Source organism: Cupressus sempervirens, chromosome 8 (assembly GCF_028749045.1).
Source record: "Cupressus sempervirens isolate cs-2001-9-10 chromosome 8, ASM2874904v1, whole genome shotgun sequence".
Taxonomy (NCBI): Eukaryota; Viridiplantae; Streptophyta; class Pinopsida; order Cupressales; family Cupressaceae; genus Cupressus; species Cupressus sempervirens.
This window is the reverse complement of record NC_143125.1, coordinates 212,946,364-212,968,864: the sequence shown is the minus strand read 5'-3', so window position 1 is coordinate 212,968,864 and position 22,501 is coordinate 212,946,364. Positions and strand designations below refer to the sequence as shown.

General features: G+C 37.5%; 1 protein-coding gene across 1 annotated transcript in view; it reads left to right on the top strand.

Annotated features, from left to right (window-relative positions):
- The window catches only part of LOC149542258 (binding protein), a 153,767-nt gene that overhangs the window by 100,373 nt on the left and 30,893 nt on the right, over positions 1 to 22,501 (top strand). The window contains exon 7 of the mRNA XM_089797249.1: positions 8,525 to 8,570. Coding sequence (XP_089653375.1) covers positions 8,525 to 8,570 — 46 coding nt within the window. The remainder of the gene's footprint in view (positions 1 to 8,524; positions 8,571 to 22,501) is intronic.

The following is a 22,501-nucleotide window of genomic DNA, read 5'->3' as shown; positions in this document are numbered from 1 at the left end:
CAGGGAAATTGTATTGAACACTATTCAATTAAAATATCTATATCAAACTAACAATCTAAGTATAAACCATATAAATTGAAGCCTAAGAGGCACGATTAGTCAAATGACCCATCACAATATTCATCACATATTTAGGAAGAATAGCGAGCCGGGTAAGAAGAGGATCAAAAAAAGAATTAAAATTCATTTCAACCAACTATCAAATCAATTGGACTTTTCCCCAGCACAGACATTCAACAATCATACCTCCGCCAATGTGGTAGTAACAACGTGGAAGCTCAACCAAGGGAGGATCTAACAAGCAACTCCTGTTAGAAGGAAATGATGACAATCACATATAAGTTTTGTTTGCATTAAACTCCATAAGGAACATGAGTCCAGAGACCAGCGGTAGTTGTTGTACATAACTACGTTGGCTTCCAAACTAGAGAGGAAAGAGCAGCGATGGGAGAAATCTGCCTATAATCAGACTGCTAGATATTATAGTCAGCGATAAAAGCTAGTACAGAAGAAGATAGTGTTAAGAGTGGGTGGAAGCACCACAATGATAGTGCACAAATTTTATTGCAAAACTATATTGCAGACCGCTAGTAGAAAGTAGAGAATAAGTAATTAAGGGATATAGCTACGGTTCAAAGATCAGTAAAGGTATATCTTATTTATTTGGATTTCATAACTCAATGTGAATTATATAATAGAGAGGTTATCAATCAAAGATTGATAATCATATGTATGAGATGAGAACTTGATAGTTTCTCATAGATGTTAATGTTTGGTAGCTTCAGTTGGATAAACTCAAGAGACTAAACTGAAGTTATATATATATATATATATATATGTGATATATAAATGTGTGTGTACGTGTAGTTCAATTATAAATTGTTATATTAATGAATAGACATGTCCCATGAAGGAACATGTTTATCCATATAGCATCCACAATATAAAGAGAGATGGCTGCCATCTGGAAAGCACATGCCATTTGGAAAGCACATACCATACAAACAGTTTCATTACATTTGCAGCAATCTACAAAATCAACATGGTATTAGAGCCAAGCTCCTTCTATAAAGCCTAAATAGCTTGAAGGTAGACCTCGGACAAAGATTGCAAAGGAGTTATTGAGACAATCTATAGAAAGATGCAGAGAAAATGCGGACAAATAAATTATTAATCAAGATGAGTCTGATTGACTTGACCTGCACATACCCAACCACCATACATGAAAGGGGGAGTATCAATCGAATAAGAAGAATCTTGTAATCCAACATTCCCATTGAGGAAGAGGGAAAAATGAAGAGATACACACAGATATGTAGGAGGTTATGTTTTGTAGTTTTCTGCTCTGCATGCGTATGAGATAAAAAGATAGATTGAGTATGAACATCCCTACTAATGAATGGCATCGGATAGAAATAAATTAGAGCATTGCTTAAGGTTTCTTTAAGTCATCGATCACATTGGAGATTGTAGAGGATTGTACTCTAAGCATTAAGGAAAATCATAGTGGAAAAGAAACACAAGAGGAGAGGACATGTGGAGTTGTCTGACTCATTGCAATAATATTATAAGAAAATAAAAAAGACCATGGAGGACTAAGCGAGCCATGAGGCATTATATCTGAGGATAAAGTACGATATCCGATGTTAGCCATCTCAACTCAATCTTCGACAAATCTGGCAAGTTTCCTGCACAAAAAGCCGCTATCATGGGAATGAAATTTTGCAAGTTAGAAAACATAGAAAAAGGAAACAATAAAATAGATAAACAAGTTTAAAACTATTTTCAAATCCCATTCACATGGAAAGATGCAAGGAACTCAGTCCAAAAGGAAGGAGTAATTACGAGTAGTCAACGAAGGAAGTACTGCTAGTCTAGCAAGGTGTACAAATGCCTTTTTCAAATTATTTGTTTTAGATCATAGATGACGTGGCCTATGGAAAAAGGGAAAGCAAAACCATGTCACGTGCCATGTAGATATTTTAAAACATAGAAGGTTCTTATAACCATCAAAGAATCGAGAAAAAGAAAAAGGAAAAGAAGACATCCAAAATACTTGACATAATTTAATTGTAATACATGGCAGAAAGGGGAAACAAATCCACGTGACATTAAAGATGACCTAACACTCCCAATCCTTGATTTGACTCTCATAGATTTATGAAGAATTGGATATACAAGTTATTCAAGGTTATAGTCAAAGATAAACTGATCAGGGGTTATTGTTCAAAGGTTATGCATTTATGTTAGTGGGAGCAGTTGAAGAATCTTTTATAATTCATAACCTTTGACTATATGAGATAAGTATTATTTTTATTATTGCAATTTCTAAGTAAATAGTATTCCTAATATAATAAATCTCTCTTACTCGTATATCTATACATATTGTAACAGCTATTTGCCTTGATCTTTTCCTTTGAGAATGTAGTTGTAGGAAAAGGAAGATTGACTTTAGATTTAGAGGGAGTTTGGCACTTCTTCAAAGGTAAAGAGGCTTAGAAGATTGATGTTTAGGGGGAGTTTGACACATCCATCTGAATGAGCGAATAGAAGATACGTTTCAATTGATCTTTGAAAATCCTAATCATATCAGAAGCAGAGGGAGTTTTGACTTTATGTGTATGACTATATGATTTTGATGGGCCTACCCCTTGTGTGAAGCATGAAGAAGTGATGACTTCCAAATGATTGTCACTTGTGTTTGCAGAAGTTATTGAAATGTGACGATCTTACAATAACTTAATTTTCTATTATGATGGATATCTTACGATATCTATGCAGATCATGATAGATTATACTTTGTGTGGTGGATGTTCATATGATAAGTATTTATGAGAATGCACGTGTGATGCAGGAGCATCACAAGATTCAAAACAATTCATAGACTCCGGACATTACATGCATTATAATTTTTTCAAAGTCAATATGGATGTAATTGGTTGGGGAGACATTAGTATTTTGATTTAATAAATGCATTAGTAATATGTTTACTCTTCGGTCATGCAGAACCGTTAGAGGAATTAGAGTGAGTCGGTTGTGGATAGTTGGAAATTAGTTTTGGGGAAATCTTTATTATATTCTGTCATTCGATGAAAGGAAGTAGTAGGAGGGTAGAATAGGGCAGAGTAAGAGGAATGAATGAGAATCGATGAATGGAGAATGTAATCTGAAATGGAATAATGAAAAGAAGAATTAAGTTTCCAGTTCATATCTTGTGGTTTCTTCATTTTCACAGTTATAATTCTCTGTATTGTTATGAACTGAGTATATTAGAAAGCTTTATCATTTACATTTCCCTTCTACTGTGTGCTCCACATCAGATTGAAACCACAAGATATGAATCGGAAACTTAATTCTTCTTTTCATTATTCCATTTCAGATTACATTCTCCTTTCATCGATTCTCATTCATTTCTCTTACTCTGCCCTATTCTACCCTCCTACTACTTTCTTTCATCAAATGACAGAATATAATAAAGATTTCCCCAAAACTAATTTCCAACTACCCACAACCGACTCACTCTAATTCCTCTAACGGTTCTTCATGACCGAAGAGTAAACATATTACTAATGCATTTATTAAATCAAAATACTAATGTCTCCCCAACCAATTACATCCATATTGACTTTGAAAAAATTATAATGCATGTAATGTTCGGAGTCTATGAATTGTTTTAAATCTTGTGATGCTCCTGCATCAATGTGCACATACCTTATGAACATTTTGAGTACATGGTGAATGTTACGCGAATTGATGTTCAAGAGGCCATTACACAGAGTACTTGGTGAATATCAAATGTGTTAACATTTAGGAGGCCATTACTCATAGTACTTGGTGAATATCTTGCAACTCAACATTCAGGAGGCCATTGCTCAAAGAGTACGTGGTGAATGTCAATTGAGTTGACATTTAGGAGGCCATTACTCCCAATTTCTTTATTTTACATTGAGGTAATATATGGTCTTCTGTTTATCCTCCCTAGCTAAGAGGGAGTGTTAATGTTTGGTAGCTTTAGCTGGATAAACTCAAGAAGACTAAACTGAAGTTATATATATATAAAATAAATATATAAATGTGTGTACGTGTAGTTCAATTATAAATTGTTATATTAATGAATAGACATGTCCCATCAAGGGACATGTCTATCCATATCCCATCCACAATATAAAGAGAGATGACTGCCATTTGGAAAACACATTCCATACAAACAATGTCATTACATTTGTAGCAATCTACAAAATCAACAATAGAGACCAAATGAGAATTTGGTAGAGGGCATTCATTAGAATGTTGAGTTTCACTTAAAGAGAACTTAGAGAGAGATATGTAGAGGATCTCTTAGAGGCAATATATTGTAGTGGTTAATCATATGCATATGTTAGAGAAGAGACTTGGTTAGAGGTGGGATCTCTACCAAGTGATGTCTATGAGATCCCAGAGGCCTTAGGGAAGCACTCCTCATATGACGATTACCTAATCAAAAGTTAATTCTTATTAGTGGGTTAGGTGATCTAAGTGAAGTCCTTTCCTAAGGATTAGGAAGGGTAGTAAGGGATAGCATCTAGATCTTGTAATTAATTAGCTTATCATCTTTTCTAACATGTTTTATGATTTATATATATTTCTATGGTGTACTAACATTTTGTTGCAAGTTCCAGTATTCATTTCTTAATCTTGAAGGGGGACATTACACAAAATTCCTCAACATCTGATTTCAATCAGCTTTTATCTTCAAATTTTGACCACTTAAATCTACGATTTTGGTTCATTCCCATCTTTTATCCACAATTTCCTATTAGAATAAGGCAACACACGGGGGGTGGTGGAGAATCAATTTCGCAACACTTTTAAATCAATTTAATAGTTTTCAACTTAACCATAAACATCCACAAAGCACAGTGCATAAAAGTAAATCATACATCAAAAGAGAATTCATAACACCATGATTTAGTTTTCGAGGAATCCTTGCCCAAGGGAAAACCTTGGTGGGGATGGTACCCACAAGATGATGCACTGATCTGAAAATTCTTAAGAAGTTTGACCCTGTTAGGAGTCATTGCATAGCATTTAGTACATATGTCCTTGTTAAAGGACTAGACCTAGTTAGAGGCCTACAACCTTGTTAGGAGTTCAGAACAAAACAGAGCACACTTGCTCGATAATGAAGGCTAAATCCCCCTGTTGGACTCACTATCCAAATATAAAGAAAGTATTACAAAAATACAAAGCTACACATGACATCACAATGTTTGATTAGTCCTCAATCAAGCTTGCATCTGTTTTGATCCATCATCAAGTCTCACACATCATATACCAAATACATCATAGCTTAAACAACCATGCTCGCATGCAAAACAAGTTCTTCCTTTATACCTTAGCAAATGATTTATCTCATCGGCTTACAAAATGCTTTATCTTGTCCATACAAACTCCAATATCTACAATAGATTTGTGCTATCCAAGAGTTAACTCCAATATGAGAAAAGGTGGCCTAAAATCGCCTTCATTTCCAATGGGCCTTCTATTGTTAATTCTATTGTAAAATAAAGAGGGGACATTATGTCATGATAGATATAGCTTTGTTCAATATAAAATAATAAAACGACTAATTAGTGTCATGCTTAAACAAATACAAAAATGCAAGTGTAATTTACCAAGAACTTGATAACATCTTGAAAATATTTGAACATCATAAGCATTTATAAATGAGCCATGGTGGATACCTCTATAATCAGCATGGGAGCAACAAGCTTCATTCAAGAATGGATACAGTTGAATAGTCTAGCTGTCATATCCCCATTTTAATATAGAATTATAATAATAATTAAATGAGATAAGATTATTAAATAAATAATGATAATAAAATCATATATTGCTATTAGTATTTAAAAAAAAAGGAAATAGTAATAAATTATTACAATATATAAAAATAAATAACTATATGATCTATTATTGATAATATAACATCTAAAAATAAATAATAATAAAATTACAATGGTTGAATAAATAAATAAAATTCACTACAAGAGATAATATTATAGAAAGTAAATAAGTAAATAAATAATATAATATAAATTAAAATTGAAGAGATATGTAATAAAGAGAGAGGAGAGTTCATTTCAAGAAGAAAGCAAGAAGAAGAGAAAAATAAGGAATAATGTAAGAGGAAAGTAATGTAAAGAAATAAGGAAGTAACTTTCTCGAAAGGTATCAATGATATTGAAAGGATGTAACTTTTTGAAAGGGTCATAATTATGAATGATTGTGACTCTTCAAAAATATTGTAATTATAAAGAATTGTGACTTTTTAAAAGGATTATGATTATGAAGGGCTGTGACTTTTCAAAAGGATTCTAACTATGAAGGGTTGTGACTTTTCACATGCTTTTTAATTATGAAGGGGTATGACTTTTCAAATAGATTATGATTATGAGGGAGGATATAAATATAATGAGCTTTCTTCAAAAGGAGGAGAAAGAAAGAAATAATCTTATATTATTCCAAGATATATTTATCTATATGATATACATATTTTATTTATATAAATATTGATCATATATCGATAAGTATAACTATTGGAGTATTAATATCATTTAGAATAATAAGATTGTAATATCAACTATGACAGAAAAACCAGAAATATATATCTATATTTCAATCCTACTACTATTTGGCTAAAAGGAATATAGCATTACCAAGGAGGGGTTCGTATAAATCCAATCTAATGGATCTTATCCCAATAGAGGGTAGGTGTCAGCGTTCCGTAAATCTTCGTGAAATGGACTTGGACCTCTTTAACTTTGAGGGAGTCCATAGATGGTGTCTAGGCAACTTGGATAATGTCTATACCCTTCATCTTTAAAATCTCAAAAATAATATCGTTTTAAAATGACTATTGTGACCATTATGATTGACTAAATAAGTATCAATCTTGACTGACCCGAAAAAAGGGGACATTGCACTAGCAAGTTGGTTCAGGTTCTTATTTCGATTTTGGTAGCTTACTTTAATGTTATTTTTTTATTGTTTGATTCTGATTCGTTTAGTTAGGTTGGAGCACATTATTCATCCCATTTATAAGCATAGGATAGGTACAAGCCCAATTAACTGTTTTATTATTATGATTAGGCACACATATTCCAATCTTTATTCCATGGTGTAAAATATGAAACACTTTCTCTACTTGGAGAATGGTATTGCGAGAGCAAAGGGGCAGGCAGGTTTCAAGCTATTTTCATTCTATCGCATAATTTTACAGGTTTAATAATCAAGGAGGTTTGTGGTAGAACCTACTTGAATGGAGGTTTTCCTAGATTGTGGGTAGTTCAAAGCAGGAGTTGTAGTAGTGTATAGAGCTTCAACAACTGTTGGAATGATGACAAATGCAGTTCTGAAGTGAGTGCCAAGGTTGAGGCCAGTAAGGCCAGATTAATTACAAAGGCAAAGTTGTTTGTGAGAATATATAGTCAATCTGAAGATCCAGATAGGACACTTTGACAAATTCATGGTGAAGGATCTGCCAAACTTATTACAGGTTTCCACTAATGTAGTAGTAACACAACTAAGGCTGGTGCAGTCAGTAAATACATCAGTGTTGCAAACTAGGATGAGGTCTGAGATCTCTTTGTGGCAGAAATTATATTGGCTAAGTATATGCTATAGATTATGGAGGATAAATTAGGTGAAAGTTATCTCGCGGAAGAGTTAAACTGGCACACCAAGAAATAAGTTGAATGTGGTGGCTTCACAGTGCTGTTGAGGACTTGCTAAGATAGGCATTTTTGCAGGCCAAGATTCGTAAGGTAGATGAAATCTTATTTTCCATTGAATTATTTTATGGCAGATTTATAGAAAGTTGGCCATATAAGTGACAGTTCAGGTAGAGGATATTGTTATTTAAAGGTTCTCTAGTATCTCTCTAAATGGAAATATCACAGGCAAGCATGTTGGAAATTAGATAGATTATGACAATTAGGCAATAGATAAGCAATGTATTTCAACCTGTTTCTTAATGGAGTACACAATGTTATGGGAAAACAAATGTTAACAACTTGAACAACATTTTTACCTCTTTTCAAATGCATTTTTATACCCTACTGTAAATAAAAAGGAAAAAGAAAAAAGAAAAAGAAAGTATTTAAGGAAATTGCCATAACCAAAAAACCAATTTCAAAACACAGTGCAAAAGGCATATAAACATGTAAACAACAATTTTTTAAACTACTGCAAGAGCAAAAGATCTTGAAAACAATACTTTTCAATTTTAAGGAAAGACCCCAAAAAGAAAACTAGAATTTTTTTCATTTAATTTATTTAGCTCATTTTATTATTATTTTACATATCGCACCAATGGATGATGGAAAACTGATTTGGAAGCATTAGTGAGAAACTTATTTCTTTTTCACTTTGTAGGTCAATCTCAAGAAAATTTTCATTTCTATATAAGGCTGTGTCTTGAAACACTGCACAAATGCATGTTTTTATTGTTGGAGGCTCTAATACATTTCTGTTTCGTCATTTGTAGGGACATGGTGGTGCTGCAATTGCGTATGGAGCACTTATTTTCAAAGGTAGAATTCATGTATAATATGAATTTTATTTGTTTGTTATAAACCTGAACTGATAAACAACATTTTTCTAATCACTTTTAACACATGCAATAAGATTTTTCTTGACAAGAATAACTGCATGGTTAATGTTAGACATCAGCCAAGGAAAGGACGATATAGGTGTTTGGCAATGAAGATGCCGGTTACTAGGAAACAAATGGCCAGTTACTAGAAATTGTATCAGTTGTAGTTTTTAGGCCAAAGAAAATTGCTTCTTTGTTAGTCAACAATGATCAATTAGTATATACTGAACATTCATCTCATTGATCTTGTCTATAATTAGTAAATCAAAATGATATTCATGATAGTTAATGCCTATCTTCTAAGAAAATTTTAGGCTTCTTAATACTTATCTGCTTTTGTTTCACTGATCCTTAATGCATGTTTCAGCACACTTTTGTCTCTCACATATGAAATGCTCCTAGAAATTTTAAGGCTAACCATTATAATATATGTTTTGACTTTTTTTGGACAATAAATATCTTAAAAAGTCTACGTTGAATTCAAATTGGCATGTGAGCTCAATACAACATATGTAGCCATAGCAAAATGTAAGGGAGAAAAGATACTATTCTAACAGGAGGGTTGAACCACTGAAAACTAGGTTTAAATTGCTTTTTTAATGAAAGCTAATCCACTTACAATTATGTTGATCAGTAGAAGCATTACACTATAAATCTGTCATATGATTGAAAATGAAATTAGGTTTATAGGCTGTCCTGTATCAAGTCTGACTGAAAAAAATACATTGTTCTATTTCTTTATCTAGGGCCACTAACTATCAATTGGTAATTGCTAAGTGCGGGTGAGTATCTGGTTTTAAATGTTTGATTGGGAGGATATGACAAATTGTGAGATGCATAACTTACTGAGCTTACTTCTTAATGGGGATTAAAATCAATTGTCCTGTGGCTTTGACCATTTGCATCATTTCTACATGTGACCTTTAATTTTTGTTTATATCTTTCTTCCCATCTCTCGCTGGAATGCAAACTATTAGCACAAATATGTCTTTTTTTGTGTGGATACAATAATTGATATACAGTGGTGAAGTTATCACGCTGAACTCATCAAACATATGAAGAGTCAAGTAAAACTTTGCAAACTCTGAATGGATCCAAAACTCAGTAGAATAATTATTGATAGAAAAGCACCAAAATGAAATTGTATGATAGATTAAATGAGAGCACCAACATGAAATTTTATTGACAATTTAAACAAGGAAAAATATAGTTCCTGTTATAAGGTGTAGCTGATGTTTCACTGCAAGGTACCTTGTGCTGGGTGGATATTTTGCAACCGACAGTTTTGGGTAAAATTCAGTCGCAAAATAGGATGACCAGCCACAGCGTGCGAGAGAGAGTCTCTCCTCCCTTAAAGGGAAGACTCCCCCTTCTCACCGTTTCTTGGATCAACTCAAGGTAAGCAAAAAGTTAAGAAATTTGAAAGGGTATTAACAATATTCTTTCCTCTTAGCTTTCAGGAAAAAATCCACTTGCTCACAGAGCGAGTAATGGGCAAGAAGAAACCTTGAACTACACTTCTATCTATAATTGTAAATGGTGATATCAATAAACTCACACTAACTCAAAGGCTAGCTGAAAGTGTACCGATTTGACTCCAAGTCTGATCGTTAATCTATTCTAAAAGAATAATCTTTACTATTGGGGCACAAAGACTTCTGGAATTAAAGGATTCTAACTTTTTGTGAATGAAGAAAGAGATATAAGCTACAGTCAAAGCTTCTAGTCTATATATCTCGACAACCACTCCTAGTCAAAGCTTTGACTCCGATTGCTTCCTAATTCTTTTTATACTCAATTATGAAGAATGCAAAACAACACGTGAATCAAAGATAACAAATGCAAATCACAGTCAAAGCTTATAACATGCACAAGTAACAATCTCACTTAATCAAAGTTTAGTTTCAATTGATTCTTTGTATTCACTTTTCTTTCAAAATGACACCACACAATCAAAGTTATGCTTGCGCAACTTCTCCAGAGCTCTCTTGCATACAATAAAAGATAGATTTTACAATGAGAGAGCACTCCTTTATATAGGCAAAGGAGTTGAGAAAAAGTGGAAGCAACTCAACCAACTTTGACCTAGTCTTAGCTAAAAAGAGAAATTATTGGATTACATGTCACTACACATGCAAATCGTATCACATGTAATTACACAATTTCATGCAATAAATCCTCGTCAATCTACAAACATAAAAACAAAATAACAATCTTAAAGATTGTTCTTTAGTGCCTTGAATTTGATGATGACATCATGCACTGTAGGAAGATAGAAATCTCCATTGTCTTTGATATGGCTTCTATTCTTACTACATTGACATATGCTGATTTCACAATCTTGGAATTTGTCGATGGAGAATCTTGTAAGTGCTTTGCTAAAGATTTATACAAAGCAAACCTATTTATTGTATGAGAACCAAACACTTCAGAATCTAAATCGGCATTGATCATTATTGTAAATTCTGAAGTCATCCCTTCAACTGCAACCAAGTTACCATGTTCATCAAGAATTTGGCATCCCATTTGCTCCAAGTCACATGTGATTCCAGTTTCTATTGCTTGACAATCTTCTAAGTTTGCCTGCAACTTTGCTACGAGCTTTCTTAGTGTCTCGTCTTTGTAACCCATGAGTCTATGGCATCTGTAGAACATTTGACAAGATGGAAGAATGTCACACGTGACCATGACATCTAGATCAAATTTTGCAATCTCATCACAGTCATTCAAAATTTCTTTTAAAGTGTTAGCCTCCCAAGTCAAAGATGCAATCAAATCATGTACCATTTCTTCAACACCTTTGATACATCCAAGAAATTTGGTCGTATTTGCAATGGCCTATACTCCTTCGTAAATGACTTCTCCCATCCAAGACTTTGCAGCTTCTACTATCCTTGTCTCTTTTGGTGTCTGAGATACAACTGCATGTTGTGAGGATTGTTGTGCAATAACCTCATTTAAGTGAGCAACCTCTTGCTTAAGTTGATTTTTCTTTTCCCATAATTCATGATTGCTCTTTGACACGTTGGCAAGTGCGCCTTGAGCATCTTGTAAGCAACCTAGTCATGACTGCTTTCCAATTTCTACTTTAGTGGATTTGTAATCAGAACGAGTAAGTTCTTCAACTGACTTGTCCACCAATGGCTCAACAATTTTTACAAACTTAGTCTTTTCAGAATCAACTAAGATCCTTGAAACAATCTTATCTTTCAAAGATTCGGACTTAGTTTTCTTAATAGGAAGGTCATCTGGAGGTACGACAACCCATAGTTTGCAAACTCTCTGAGTACTCTCAGAGTTGCCAAGTACTCCCAAGTTTTTTTGCTGGGTGAGTACTCTCAAGTTTAACTCTCACGTATTTATAGATGTAAAAAAATGTAGGTAAAAATTTTGGAGCAGGGAAAACATTGGATTAGATGCATTTTTCACATCATTTTAGTGCCATAAAACTGCACATTTTCTCTATTGAAATGTCAATTACTAATTTAATACATTTTGTAATTGTATTCTACAAAAAAATATGTTTCTTTAAGAGATTTTAAATTTTTGTACTTTCTAAGTTGTCGAGTTTTCCTCGAGTTTTTGTCGAGTATATGCCGAGTTTTTTCAGAGTTTAAAATTTTGGGCTTGCCGAGTACTCTCCAAGTCTGAGTCTGCAAACGATGCCACAACCTTTCTTCTCTTCGTTGTAATCTTGCTCAACTATGCAGGCAAACTGAAATTTTCATCTGCAGAAACAGGTACAGTGGAGACCATTGGCATTGATGCTGATTGTATCTCTGTCATGACTAAGCATGACTCAGTTTGTATAGTTGAATTCATAAGTGCATGATAGGAAGATTCTATCATGAACAACTCAAAACCAGTCAAGGATGTATCAAGCTAAGAAACTTGACCTTCTGTGAGAGTTGGAAAATCCTCAAATACATTCCCTAAGTGTTCACATTGTTCAGCTATTAAAATGGCAAGAGCTACTGAAGATACAGGAAGAGCTGATGTATTTACTTTTAAGGTCAAGATAGAAGGTGTGAAAACAGTGGAGAATGAATCTACATCATCATCTATCACACCCAAAAAAGGTGCTTCCTGCATAGATGGTCCCTGAATTTGTGTAGGCCGAGGAGGAGATATGATCATGACTTCTCCTTCTTCCTCATCGTCTTCTTCATCAATTCCTTGATCTGATTCTCCTTCTGACTCTTGAATTTGTTGAGGTGTTTGAGATAATTTAAATCCCTTTCCACCTTTGAATTTGAATTTGAGAGTTTTCTTTATATCAGAGGAAGATGCACCATCTTTTCTTGCAATTTCTTATTGTGACTTTCATCCAGGTAGACCAAAACTTCCACAATCCAAACCTAACTTAGGATTCACTCTTTTGAGACCTTTGATTTTCAACCATTTATTGGTGTTTGCCAGAATGGATTGAAATCGATCAAGGATAGAAGTACCTTCCTTTTGCTGCCATTGAATAGGGAAAGGGCATCGTTTATCAAAACTAGCCTGATGATATTCTAGATCAAGAATATTACCATCATCTTCAATTTGAAAATCAGATGGAATCTCAAGCATATTAAGATCAATAATTTGCTGCAATGTTAACTTTCAGTAGTCCATTTTCATGATATCCAACTCTGTCTGCATATCAATCCAAATGTCTTCTATTCGATGAACATGAATAAATGCTTTCTTAATTTTTGAATTCATCTCTCTGTAATCAAAATCATGTCTGGCTTTGAACTTCTTCAGTGTAATCAACTGAAGTTCTGCTTCCATGGCCTTTTCTTTATGTACAAAAATGATCATGTAGTGATTGATTGCTAAGGGCTTGGCGGAAGAAATTCCAAAACTTGGTCTATGCATAGTATGTTGATCAGATTGAACCTCCATGAGTTGTCTGGCCAATTCCATTAGAATGATTCTATCGGTAGCTGTAATGTTCCTAAGTATGGAGGGCTGGATGATTGACGAAGATGAGCTCGGAAAACTTGTATTGCGTGGAAAGGAGGGGTAGTACGGTTGATGGTGTCCAAGAAGTCTGTACAGTGCCAGGGAAAATGCACAAGAGGCCGTACGGTGTCACCAAGGAGGCCATATGGTGGGTGAGGGTGTCTTCCGCACGGTGGAAAGTGGTGGTATGGTAGGCCATACGATAAGATATATTTTCAGGCTGTACGTGGGGAGGTAGCAGGCCGTACGACACAAGGAAGTGTAGTACGGTGATGGATATATGATGCTTGTACCTAATGCTAGCCGTACGATATAAGAGGGGGATAATGTCGTGTGGAATGTAGGCCAAGTGAGTAGCGAGAAGTGTACGGATGGAGGGGAAAGGTCGAGTGATGCCACTATTTTTTATCGTATAGGGTAAACGGTTTATTAGTGCATGCAGACAGTAGACAAGGACACGTAACACAGAAGTATTCCTTTCATTATTCGCATGTATGCAGAAGATACTACAATATTCGATATGATTGATTACAATGATTATTACAATTCTCATTATGATCCAAAGTCCATTCCGGATGGTGTACATATACCTTCCTGAAGGGGTGACTCAACCGTCACGCGCCCGTTTGGATACAATTCTACCCGTCAGCTACAATATAGATTTTTCCGACATCATCCCTCCAAAAGAAAAGTCATCTTCGGACGACAATTAACAAAACGTAATACAGTAACTGACTAACTATATATCTATTTCCATTACACCACTTTCACATTCGTCTCGTGTCTCCACCAAACTGGTCTCCAAAACACATTCAATCTATAGCCTCTGCTAACACAACACTATCACCTTAGCCAATCTGACCTTGATAGACACTCGTGCTGCCTTCTCTGCTTCCAATGCCTAGGTACGTTGAGCCAAGTGTCGCTCTACTACCTCCAACTGGATGGTCAGCTCCTTCCAAGCTCTCTATGCATCCACCAAGATAGCCTCACATCCAATACCTACTCTGAGTGCCTCAAAGTGTAGCACCCTTCTCGAAAGGCTTGCTCTAGTGCTCTCTCCACCTCTGGCACACAGACACTCTATGCCTGCAGCAGCTCCAGGTCTCATCAATTGGTCACACTTCCCATGACTGATAACTGCACTAACTAGGGGTCTAAGGGGCATTGCCCCTAGTAGGGTCGAGGGGTAGTTGTTTAGCGCAGTATCTTTCACTTGTGACTTCTCCGCTTTCATCTGCTTCTCTATCTCCGTTCGGGCTTTTTGTAATCTCTCCCTTTCTTCTTCCGCATTCGGATATTTTGCTTTCCTCGCTTGCTCTCTCGTGATTGCCAACACGTTCTCATCACATGTTTCAATACTTAATAAATTTATGCCTTGCTTAGGACATTTTGAATCTTCATGGTCCCCTAGACCACACCATTTGCATAGTAGCTGCGGCATCTCCTTCGTAGTACAGTCCCTCGCGAAGTGACCCCAAAGATTACATGCCCGACAGTGTATCATCGGTCGTCCACTCGCATCATATTGTATTCTGCTCCAGCCTGCATTGTTATTGTTATTGTTTCCACCCCTTCCGCGTCTATTATTATTTCGATATCCACCTGAAGTTGCATCATTGCCCGCGTTGTTGCTATTGTTCGACGCTTCCTGCGTTAGTAACATCTGCTAGTGTCCTTTTGCTTTCAAGTTAAACAAGCACTCTTTCAGAGAATGCCCCGCCACCTGGCAAATGTCACAAAACTGCTTCTTCGGGCATGAACCCTTCGTATGGCCGTCCTCCTTGCAATCTGTGCACCATAGTTCTCCTTTTACTGTATCCGGATTCTTTTCCAAATTTTTGAATTCTTTCATCATCCGAAGCATGTCTTTCTGTAGTGCTTTCACCTTCTTGTTTGATTCCTCATCGCTACTGCTACTCTCTGAGGATGAATCATCCAAATCAGAGGACTTATGCTTTTTCTTCTTACTCGTCTTCTGTTCACTTTCCAAATCCATAGCACGAGTATATGCATCAGTGTACGATGCCGGTGGTACAATCTTCATTTTCTTTTTAAGAGCCGACCGTAGCCCCTCCACGAACCTCGCTGGGTCTTGGGGCTCTGCCCCAGGTGCGCCCCTTGTCCCAGGGGCACCCCTTGTCGCGATATAGGGTGGGGTCGAGGGGTAGCGCCCCTGCCGCCAAGGCCAATTTAGCACTCTCAAACCCACACAAAAGTCCATGGAACACACCAAAACTAAGGGCTTGGCGGAAGAAATCCCAAAACTTGGTCTATGCATAATATGTTGATCAGATTGAACCTCCATGAGTTGTCTTGCCAATTCCATTAGAATGATTCTATTGGTAGCTGTAATGTTCCTACGTATGGAGGGTTGGATAATTGATGGAGATGAGCTCGAAAAACTTGTACTGCATGGAAAGGAGGGATAGTATGGTTGATGGTGTCTAAGAAGTTTGTATGGTGCCAGGGCAATGCATAGGAGAGGTCGTACCGTGTCACCAAGAAGGTCGTACGGTGGGTGTGAGGGTGTCTTCCGCATGGTGGAAAGTGGTGGTATGGTAGGCCATACGATAAGATGTATTTTCAGGCCATCTGACACAAGGAAGTGTAGTACGGTGATGGATATATGGTGGCCGTACCTAATGCTAGCCGTACGGTATCAAAGGGGGATAATGTCGTGTGGAATGTAGGCCAAGTGAGTAGCGAGAAGTGTACGAATGGAGGGGAAAGGTCGAGTGATGCCACTGTAAACTTAAAAATCACAATTCCTCAGATTGAACCGAACAATAATGGAGATTAGAACACAAATAACCTTCAAATAGTATTTGCCAATTGATAGTGCTCTGATTTGCCGGATCCGAGCGAAGTGTTACATGCAACAAGGTAATAGGGTGAGGGTTGAATCCCATCGAAACCACACGAAGCCAAATAAGGAAGATCTTTCACTTCCGAAATGGAAAAAGTACATAATTTTTTTTCAAAAGCATACCTAAAGACTACCTACAAGCCGTGCTTAAATATCCATCAGGAAAATCTTTCGAGGGTGTACAAAGATAGTCGATAGTGACACAAACTATGGAAACAAAACAAAATGGGTCCTAGATATATTAAATCAATCGGCCCATTAACAATAGTTTAATAAATGATATATTTTATAATGGAAACATTACAGTCCTCTTGTCCCAAATTTTGCTTGTCCTCAAGCAAATGCAATGCCGGGTGTTGGAAAATGTGTTCGCCTTCCCACGTTGCGTCGTCCAATGGCAAGTGTTTCCAATGCACCAAATATTCCTTCACCATGCGGTTCTGCAGGTTCTTACGTACTTCAATGATCTCGGCTAGTTCCAATATGAGCTTTCCTTCTTCATTGAGTGGTGGAAGGTCTGTGGCTACCATGACGTTCTGCCCCACGGCCTTCTTTAGGCATGAAACATGAAAGACGTTATGAATATGGCTTCTCTTCGAAAGTTCCAGCGCGTAAGCGACTTCCTCAATGCGACGAACTACGTGATAGGGGCCATAAAATCATGGCTTCAATTTTTCTTTTCCCTTTTCCTTCAATGAGGAATGTCGATATGGTTGGAGCCTGAGATAAACCAAGTCCCCTACTTCGAAGCTCCTCTTCATTCGATGTTTGTTGGCATACATCTTCTGTTGATTTTGTGCCTGTTGTAAGTTTTCCTTTTGGTATCGTAGGATGTCCTGTCCCTTTTGAAACCAATCCCTCGCCCTTGGTGCGTGATTGTCTCCCAGTGCTATGTCGATGAAGGAGAGGGGTTCGTACCTGTATAGAGCTTTGAATGGTGCCATCTCGATAGATATATGATACGTGGTATTGTAACAATATTCTCCTAGGTGTATCTACTTGACCCATGCTCGTTGTTGTGCCGAAACATAGTTTCGAAGGTAACATTCGAGCCACTTGTTCACAATCTCCATTTGTCCATCTGTCTGAGGGTGGTAACTAGTACTTGGTGACAATTTTGTCCCTGCCAATCGAAACAGTTCTGTTGAGAAGATACTGATGAATTGCCCATCTGGATCACTAATAATGTTTCGGGGTAACCTGTGCAGACAAAAGACTTCTCTAAAAAATAGATTGGCAACTTGTGTGGCTTAAAAATATGAGGGGATGGCAAAGGAATGTGCATACTTAGTTAATCTGTCAACCACCATGAAAATACAATTTTTTCCATTTACCTTGGGAAGCCTCGTTATGAAATCGATTGAGATACTTTCCCACTTATGTTCTAGAATTGACAGAGGTTGTAGTAACCCGACAGGTAGAGTATGTTCAGATTTATTCTGTTGGTAGACCGCGCACTCTCTTACATACTACAATACGTCTCCTTTAAGTCCTTTCCATGAAAACCTCTCTCGGAAACTTCTGTAGGTTTTGAGGAAACTCGGGTGTCCTACCAAGGGTGAGTCGTTACCTCCTTTAGGATTTTCTGCTTCAATTTGGATTCCGGCACTAAAAATATCCGACGCTTATAGTAAATGATGTCATCCACCACTTTGTACCGATCATCCTTGGTGTTGCCATCCATTAGCTCACAGGTAAATGTGTTTTTGGAATATTCTACCAACAAATGTGCTTTTCAGTCGACTAAAATTTGGGTTAGTAAGCAGATAGTGGGTTTCCTGGACAAAGCATCTACAACCACATTGTTCTTTCCTTTTACATATTCAATGTCAAAATCAAATGCCTGAACCTTGCTTACCCATTTCTCTTGCCTCTCGTTCAAATCCCATTCCAGAAAATATCTCAAATTGTTGTGATCCGTGCGGACGACAAACTTGGCACCTACCAGATATTGTCGGAACTTGGTTAGCGCATGTACAATGGCCAACATCTCTTTTTCGTAGATGAAATATAGGCATTTTGTTTGCGTAACCTTCCTGCTCTCATAAGCTATGGGGTGTTTATTTTGCATCAGTACCACGCCATTGCCTTTTCTAGACGTGTCGCACTCCAAAATGAACAATCGAGTGAAATCAGGTAATGCAAATACGGGACAAGTGCTCATTTCCTTTTTCAGCTTATCAAAAGTGAGTTGTGCCTTTTCATTCCTCTAGAAAGATCCCTTCCTTGTCAGATCTGTTAAGGGTGCACTGAGTTGAGAGAAGCCTTTAACGAACCTCCGGTAATAGCTGCATAGTCCGAAAAAACCTCTCAAATCCGTGAGTGATTTTGGGGGAGGCCAATCAAGGATAGCCTAAATCTTCTCCTGATGAACTTGAACTCCATATTTACTGATGACATGCCCCATATACAATATTTTTGCCATATCGAATTCACACTTGGATTGCTTGGCGAACAAAGACTGCTCCTTCATGATCCTTAAGACTTCATCCAGACACTTCAGGTGCTCCTCCCATGTCCTGCTATAAATAAGGAGATCATAAAAAAATAACAATAAATACTTACACAATTGTTTGTTGAAGATGCGATTCATGCATGATTGGAATGTAGCGGGTGCATTTGTCAATCTGAACGGCATGACCAGGAACTCATAATGCCCGTAGTGACAATGAAAAGCCGTCTTTTCCACGTCTTCCTCCCTCGTGTGGATCTAATGGTATTCGAAACGAAGATCTATTTTCGAAAAATAGACTGCACTATGCAATTCATCCAACAACTCATCTATCCTTGGAATGGGATATCTATTCTTTATTGTTTTTTTGTTCAACGCACGGTAGTTTGCACACATGCACATCATCCCGTCCTTTTTGACCAAAACCACTGACGACGCGAAATGGCTAGAACTAAGACTGATTCATCCTTTCTCTAGCAATTCTTGAATTGTCTTTTCGATCTTATCTTTGAATTTCTTGGGATGGTGGTATGGTGTGGTTATGACCGGCTTGGCTCCTGCTTCCAATTCGATAGTATGTTCAAACCCCCGATGTAGTGGAATGCCGGGGGGAATGTTTATAAAAACTTTATTATGGTCGCTCAAAATTTCTTGGAGATCATCATCTTGGGGAGGTGTCTGTTGCCCTTTAATAGGTTCTGCTGAGACAAAACAATGTGCAGCGCACGCAATGGCATCACACCGAAAAATTGCCTCCATCCGATGTGCACAGACTTCCTTCGGACCTTCATTTGCCATTCCGTGGAGAGCAACCTTCTTTCCATCGATAACAAAAGTGAAGTCCATCCGTTTGAAAATTTGAGTGTATTCATCAAGTGTCTCCATCCATTGTATGCCTAGGATAACCTCTATATCATCAAGATCCACTATGAAGAAATCTTTGGTCACTGTGGTGATACTTAGCTGAGGAACAAGGTGTGTGCAAGGCAGGAGAGTCCCTCCAGCAATCTTGACTTGAAATTTTGCGTGCGTCTCCGTAGGTAGACCTCTTTGTTTCACTGGAGAGCAGTTTATGAAATTTAGCGTAGCTCCACTATCGAGCATCACCATAACCCTTTGTCCTTGAAGGGTTCCCCGTACACGAAACACTGTGCACCTTGGGCTACCGTCTAGGGCGATAGTTCCTCTGTGTTGTACCAATGCTGTAATTCTTTCCGTACAGTTCAAACTAACCATGTTGGTGTCATTGTGATGTTGGTTGTCTTCGGCAGGTATTTCTTCCTGTTCGTCCTCATCATCGGACACGACCTCAATGTAATGGATCTTCCCTTTTCCGACGCATTTGTGGCCAGGCTCCCAAGGTCCCTTGCAATTGAAACACAATTTCTTCCTTCAGAGCTCCTGTCTAGTGGCTTCGTCCAACGAAAGCTTCTTGGACAGAGGTTTATTATCTTTGTCCCTTGGAAACATCGACAGTTTGGAATGTGAGTAATTTAGCAAGGATGATGCCATAATCCATGCCTTCTTAATGGCCTCCTATAGGGTGGTAGGATTGAACCCCTTTACCCAACCTTTCAGTGGTTCTGTCAGTCCATCCATGAAGAGCACTACTCGTCTTTTTTTAGAAATGTCCGTGACCAATGAAGAGAGTTTCTGAAATTTTGCAATGTACTGGTTGACCGATCCAGTTTGTCTCATCTGTGCCAAATCTTTGAAATTGAGTTCCAGATCTTTACCATCAAATCGATCTATCAATCTCTCAGTGAATTTCGCATAAGTATTTATTTGATCATGCCCTAATGTGATGGTGTCCTGATGCCACCATTCATGCGTAACTCCCTCTAGGTGCAATGCCGCAAATTTAATTGCTTCTTTTGGCATTGGATTAAGTTGGAAGTAAGTATTGGTCTTCATTACCCACGCTTGTGTAGTATGGATCTAGATCCGTCAAATAGAGACAAATTTACTTTACTCAACTTCCTTCTGAGATCATCATTAAAATATCCTTTGTTTTTGCCTCTCGAATATCTCATTCTTAGATCTGCATAATCTTTGTAGGATACATCATCCTCAAAATTCACATTCTTCTAGTCTTCTCTTAGCTGTTCTTGCATTTCTTCAAAGGTCGGCTGCTTCCCTCCGGTTGGTGTCTGAAAAGACAGCATGGAAGGTCGAGAGCGTGCTGGATGAACATTTGTTTTACCTGACACCGAGTCCGTGCTGTGACCATTTTGTTCTCCGGATATTTTATTGTCTGCCAACTTCTTGAGAGTCTCTTCCATGAGTTGTTGGGTATCAGTGATTTGTGCCTGATTCTTTGCAAGTTCTCTTAGTAGTGCCATGAGTTCAGTAGCTGTCGGTTCCAGTTCGACAGCCATTCTATCAACGGAATGGGTTCTTTGTCTCTTTCGGCTATAAACTCTCATTCATTGTTCATAGGCTGGTAGGATCGAAGCGCTCTGATACCACTATAAGGTTCCTAGGTACAAAGGGCTAGATGATTGACAGAGATGAGCTTAGAAAACTCGTATGGCATGGAAAGGAGGGTTAGTATGGTTGATGGCGTCCAAGAAGTCCGTACGGTGCCAAGGCATTGCACAGGAGAGGCCGTACGGTGGGCGTGAGGGTGTCTTCCGTACGGTGGAAAGTGGTGGTACGGTAGGCCATACAACAAGATGTATTTTTAGGCCATATGTGGGGAGGTAGCAGGACGTATGACACAAGGAAGTGCAATACGGTGATGGACATATGATGGCCATAACTAATGCTAGCCGTATGGTATAAGAGGGGGATAATGTCGTGTGGAATGTAGGCCAAGTGAATAGCGAGAAGTGTATGGATGGAGGGGAAAGGTCAAGTGATGCCACTGTAAACTTAAAGATCACAATTCCTCAAATTGAACCGAACAATAATGGAAATTAGAATAAAAATAACCTTCAAATAGTATTTGCCAAAAGATAGTGCTCTGATTTGCCAGATCTGAGCGAAGTGTTACATGCAACAACAGAATAGGGTGAGGGTTGAATCCCACCCAAACCGCATGGGCCAAATAAGGAAGATCTTTCACTTCTGAAATGGCGAACATTCCAGAATTCCTACAAGAATTCGTAGTACATAAAAAAATCCAAAAGCATACCTACAAGCCGTGCTTAAATACGCGTCAAGAAAACTTTTGGAGGGTGTACAAAGATAGCCAACATCGACACAAACTACGGAAACAAAACAAAAATGGGTCCGAGATATATTAAATCAATCGGCCTATTAACAATAGTTTAATAAATGATTTATTTTATAACAGGAACATTACAGTAGCAAACCTAGGTAAGGTATATGGTTCTCGTTTAAAGTACCCAACTCTCAAATAGGCAAAGGTTGAAAATTGAATAAAGATGCAACCATATCGATTAACCTTATCCTAGGCCTCATGAGACACTCTTCTGACAGACAACTATGTCCAAAGAACACATCTTGAACTGTCCTATAGTGATACTAATGTCAAAGTAATCTGATCATAATACTCCCAAACTGGAACTTAAAGATGGTTTTCTTGAGTTGAAAGTCCTGAAAAAGATCCCATAGCAGCAACAATATAGAGAAG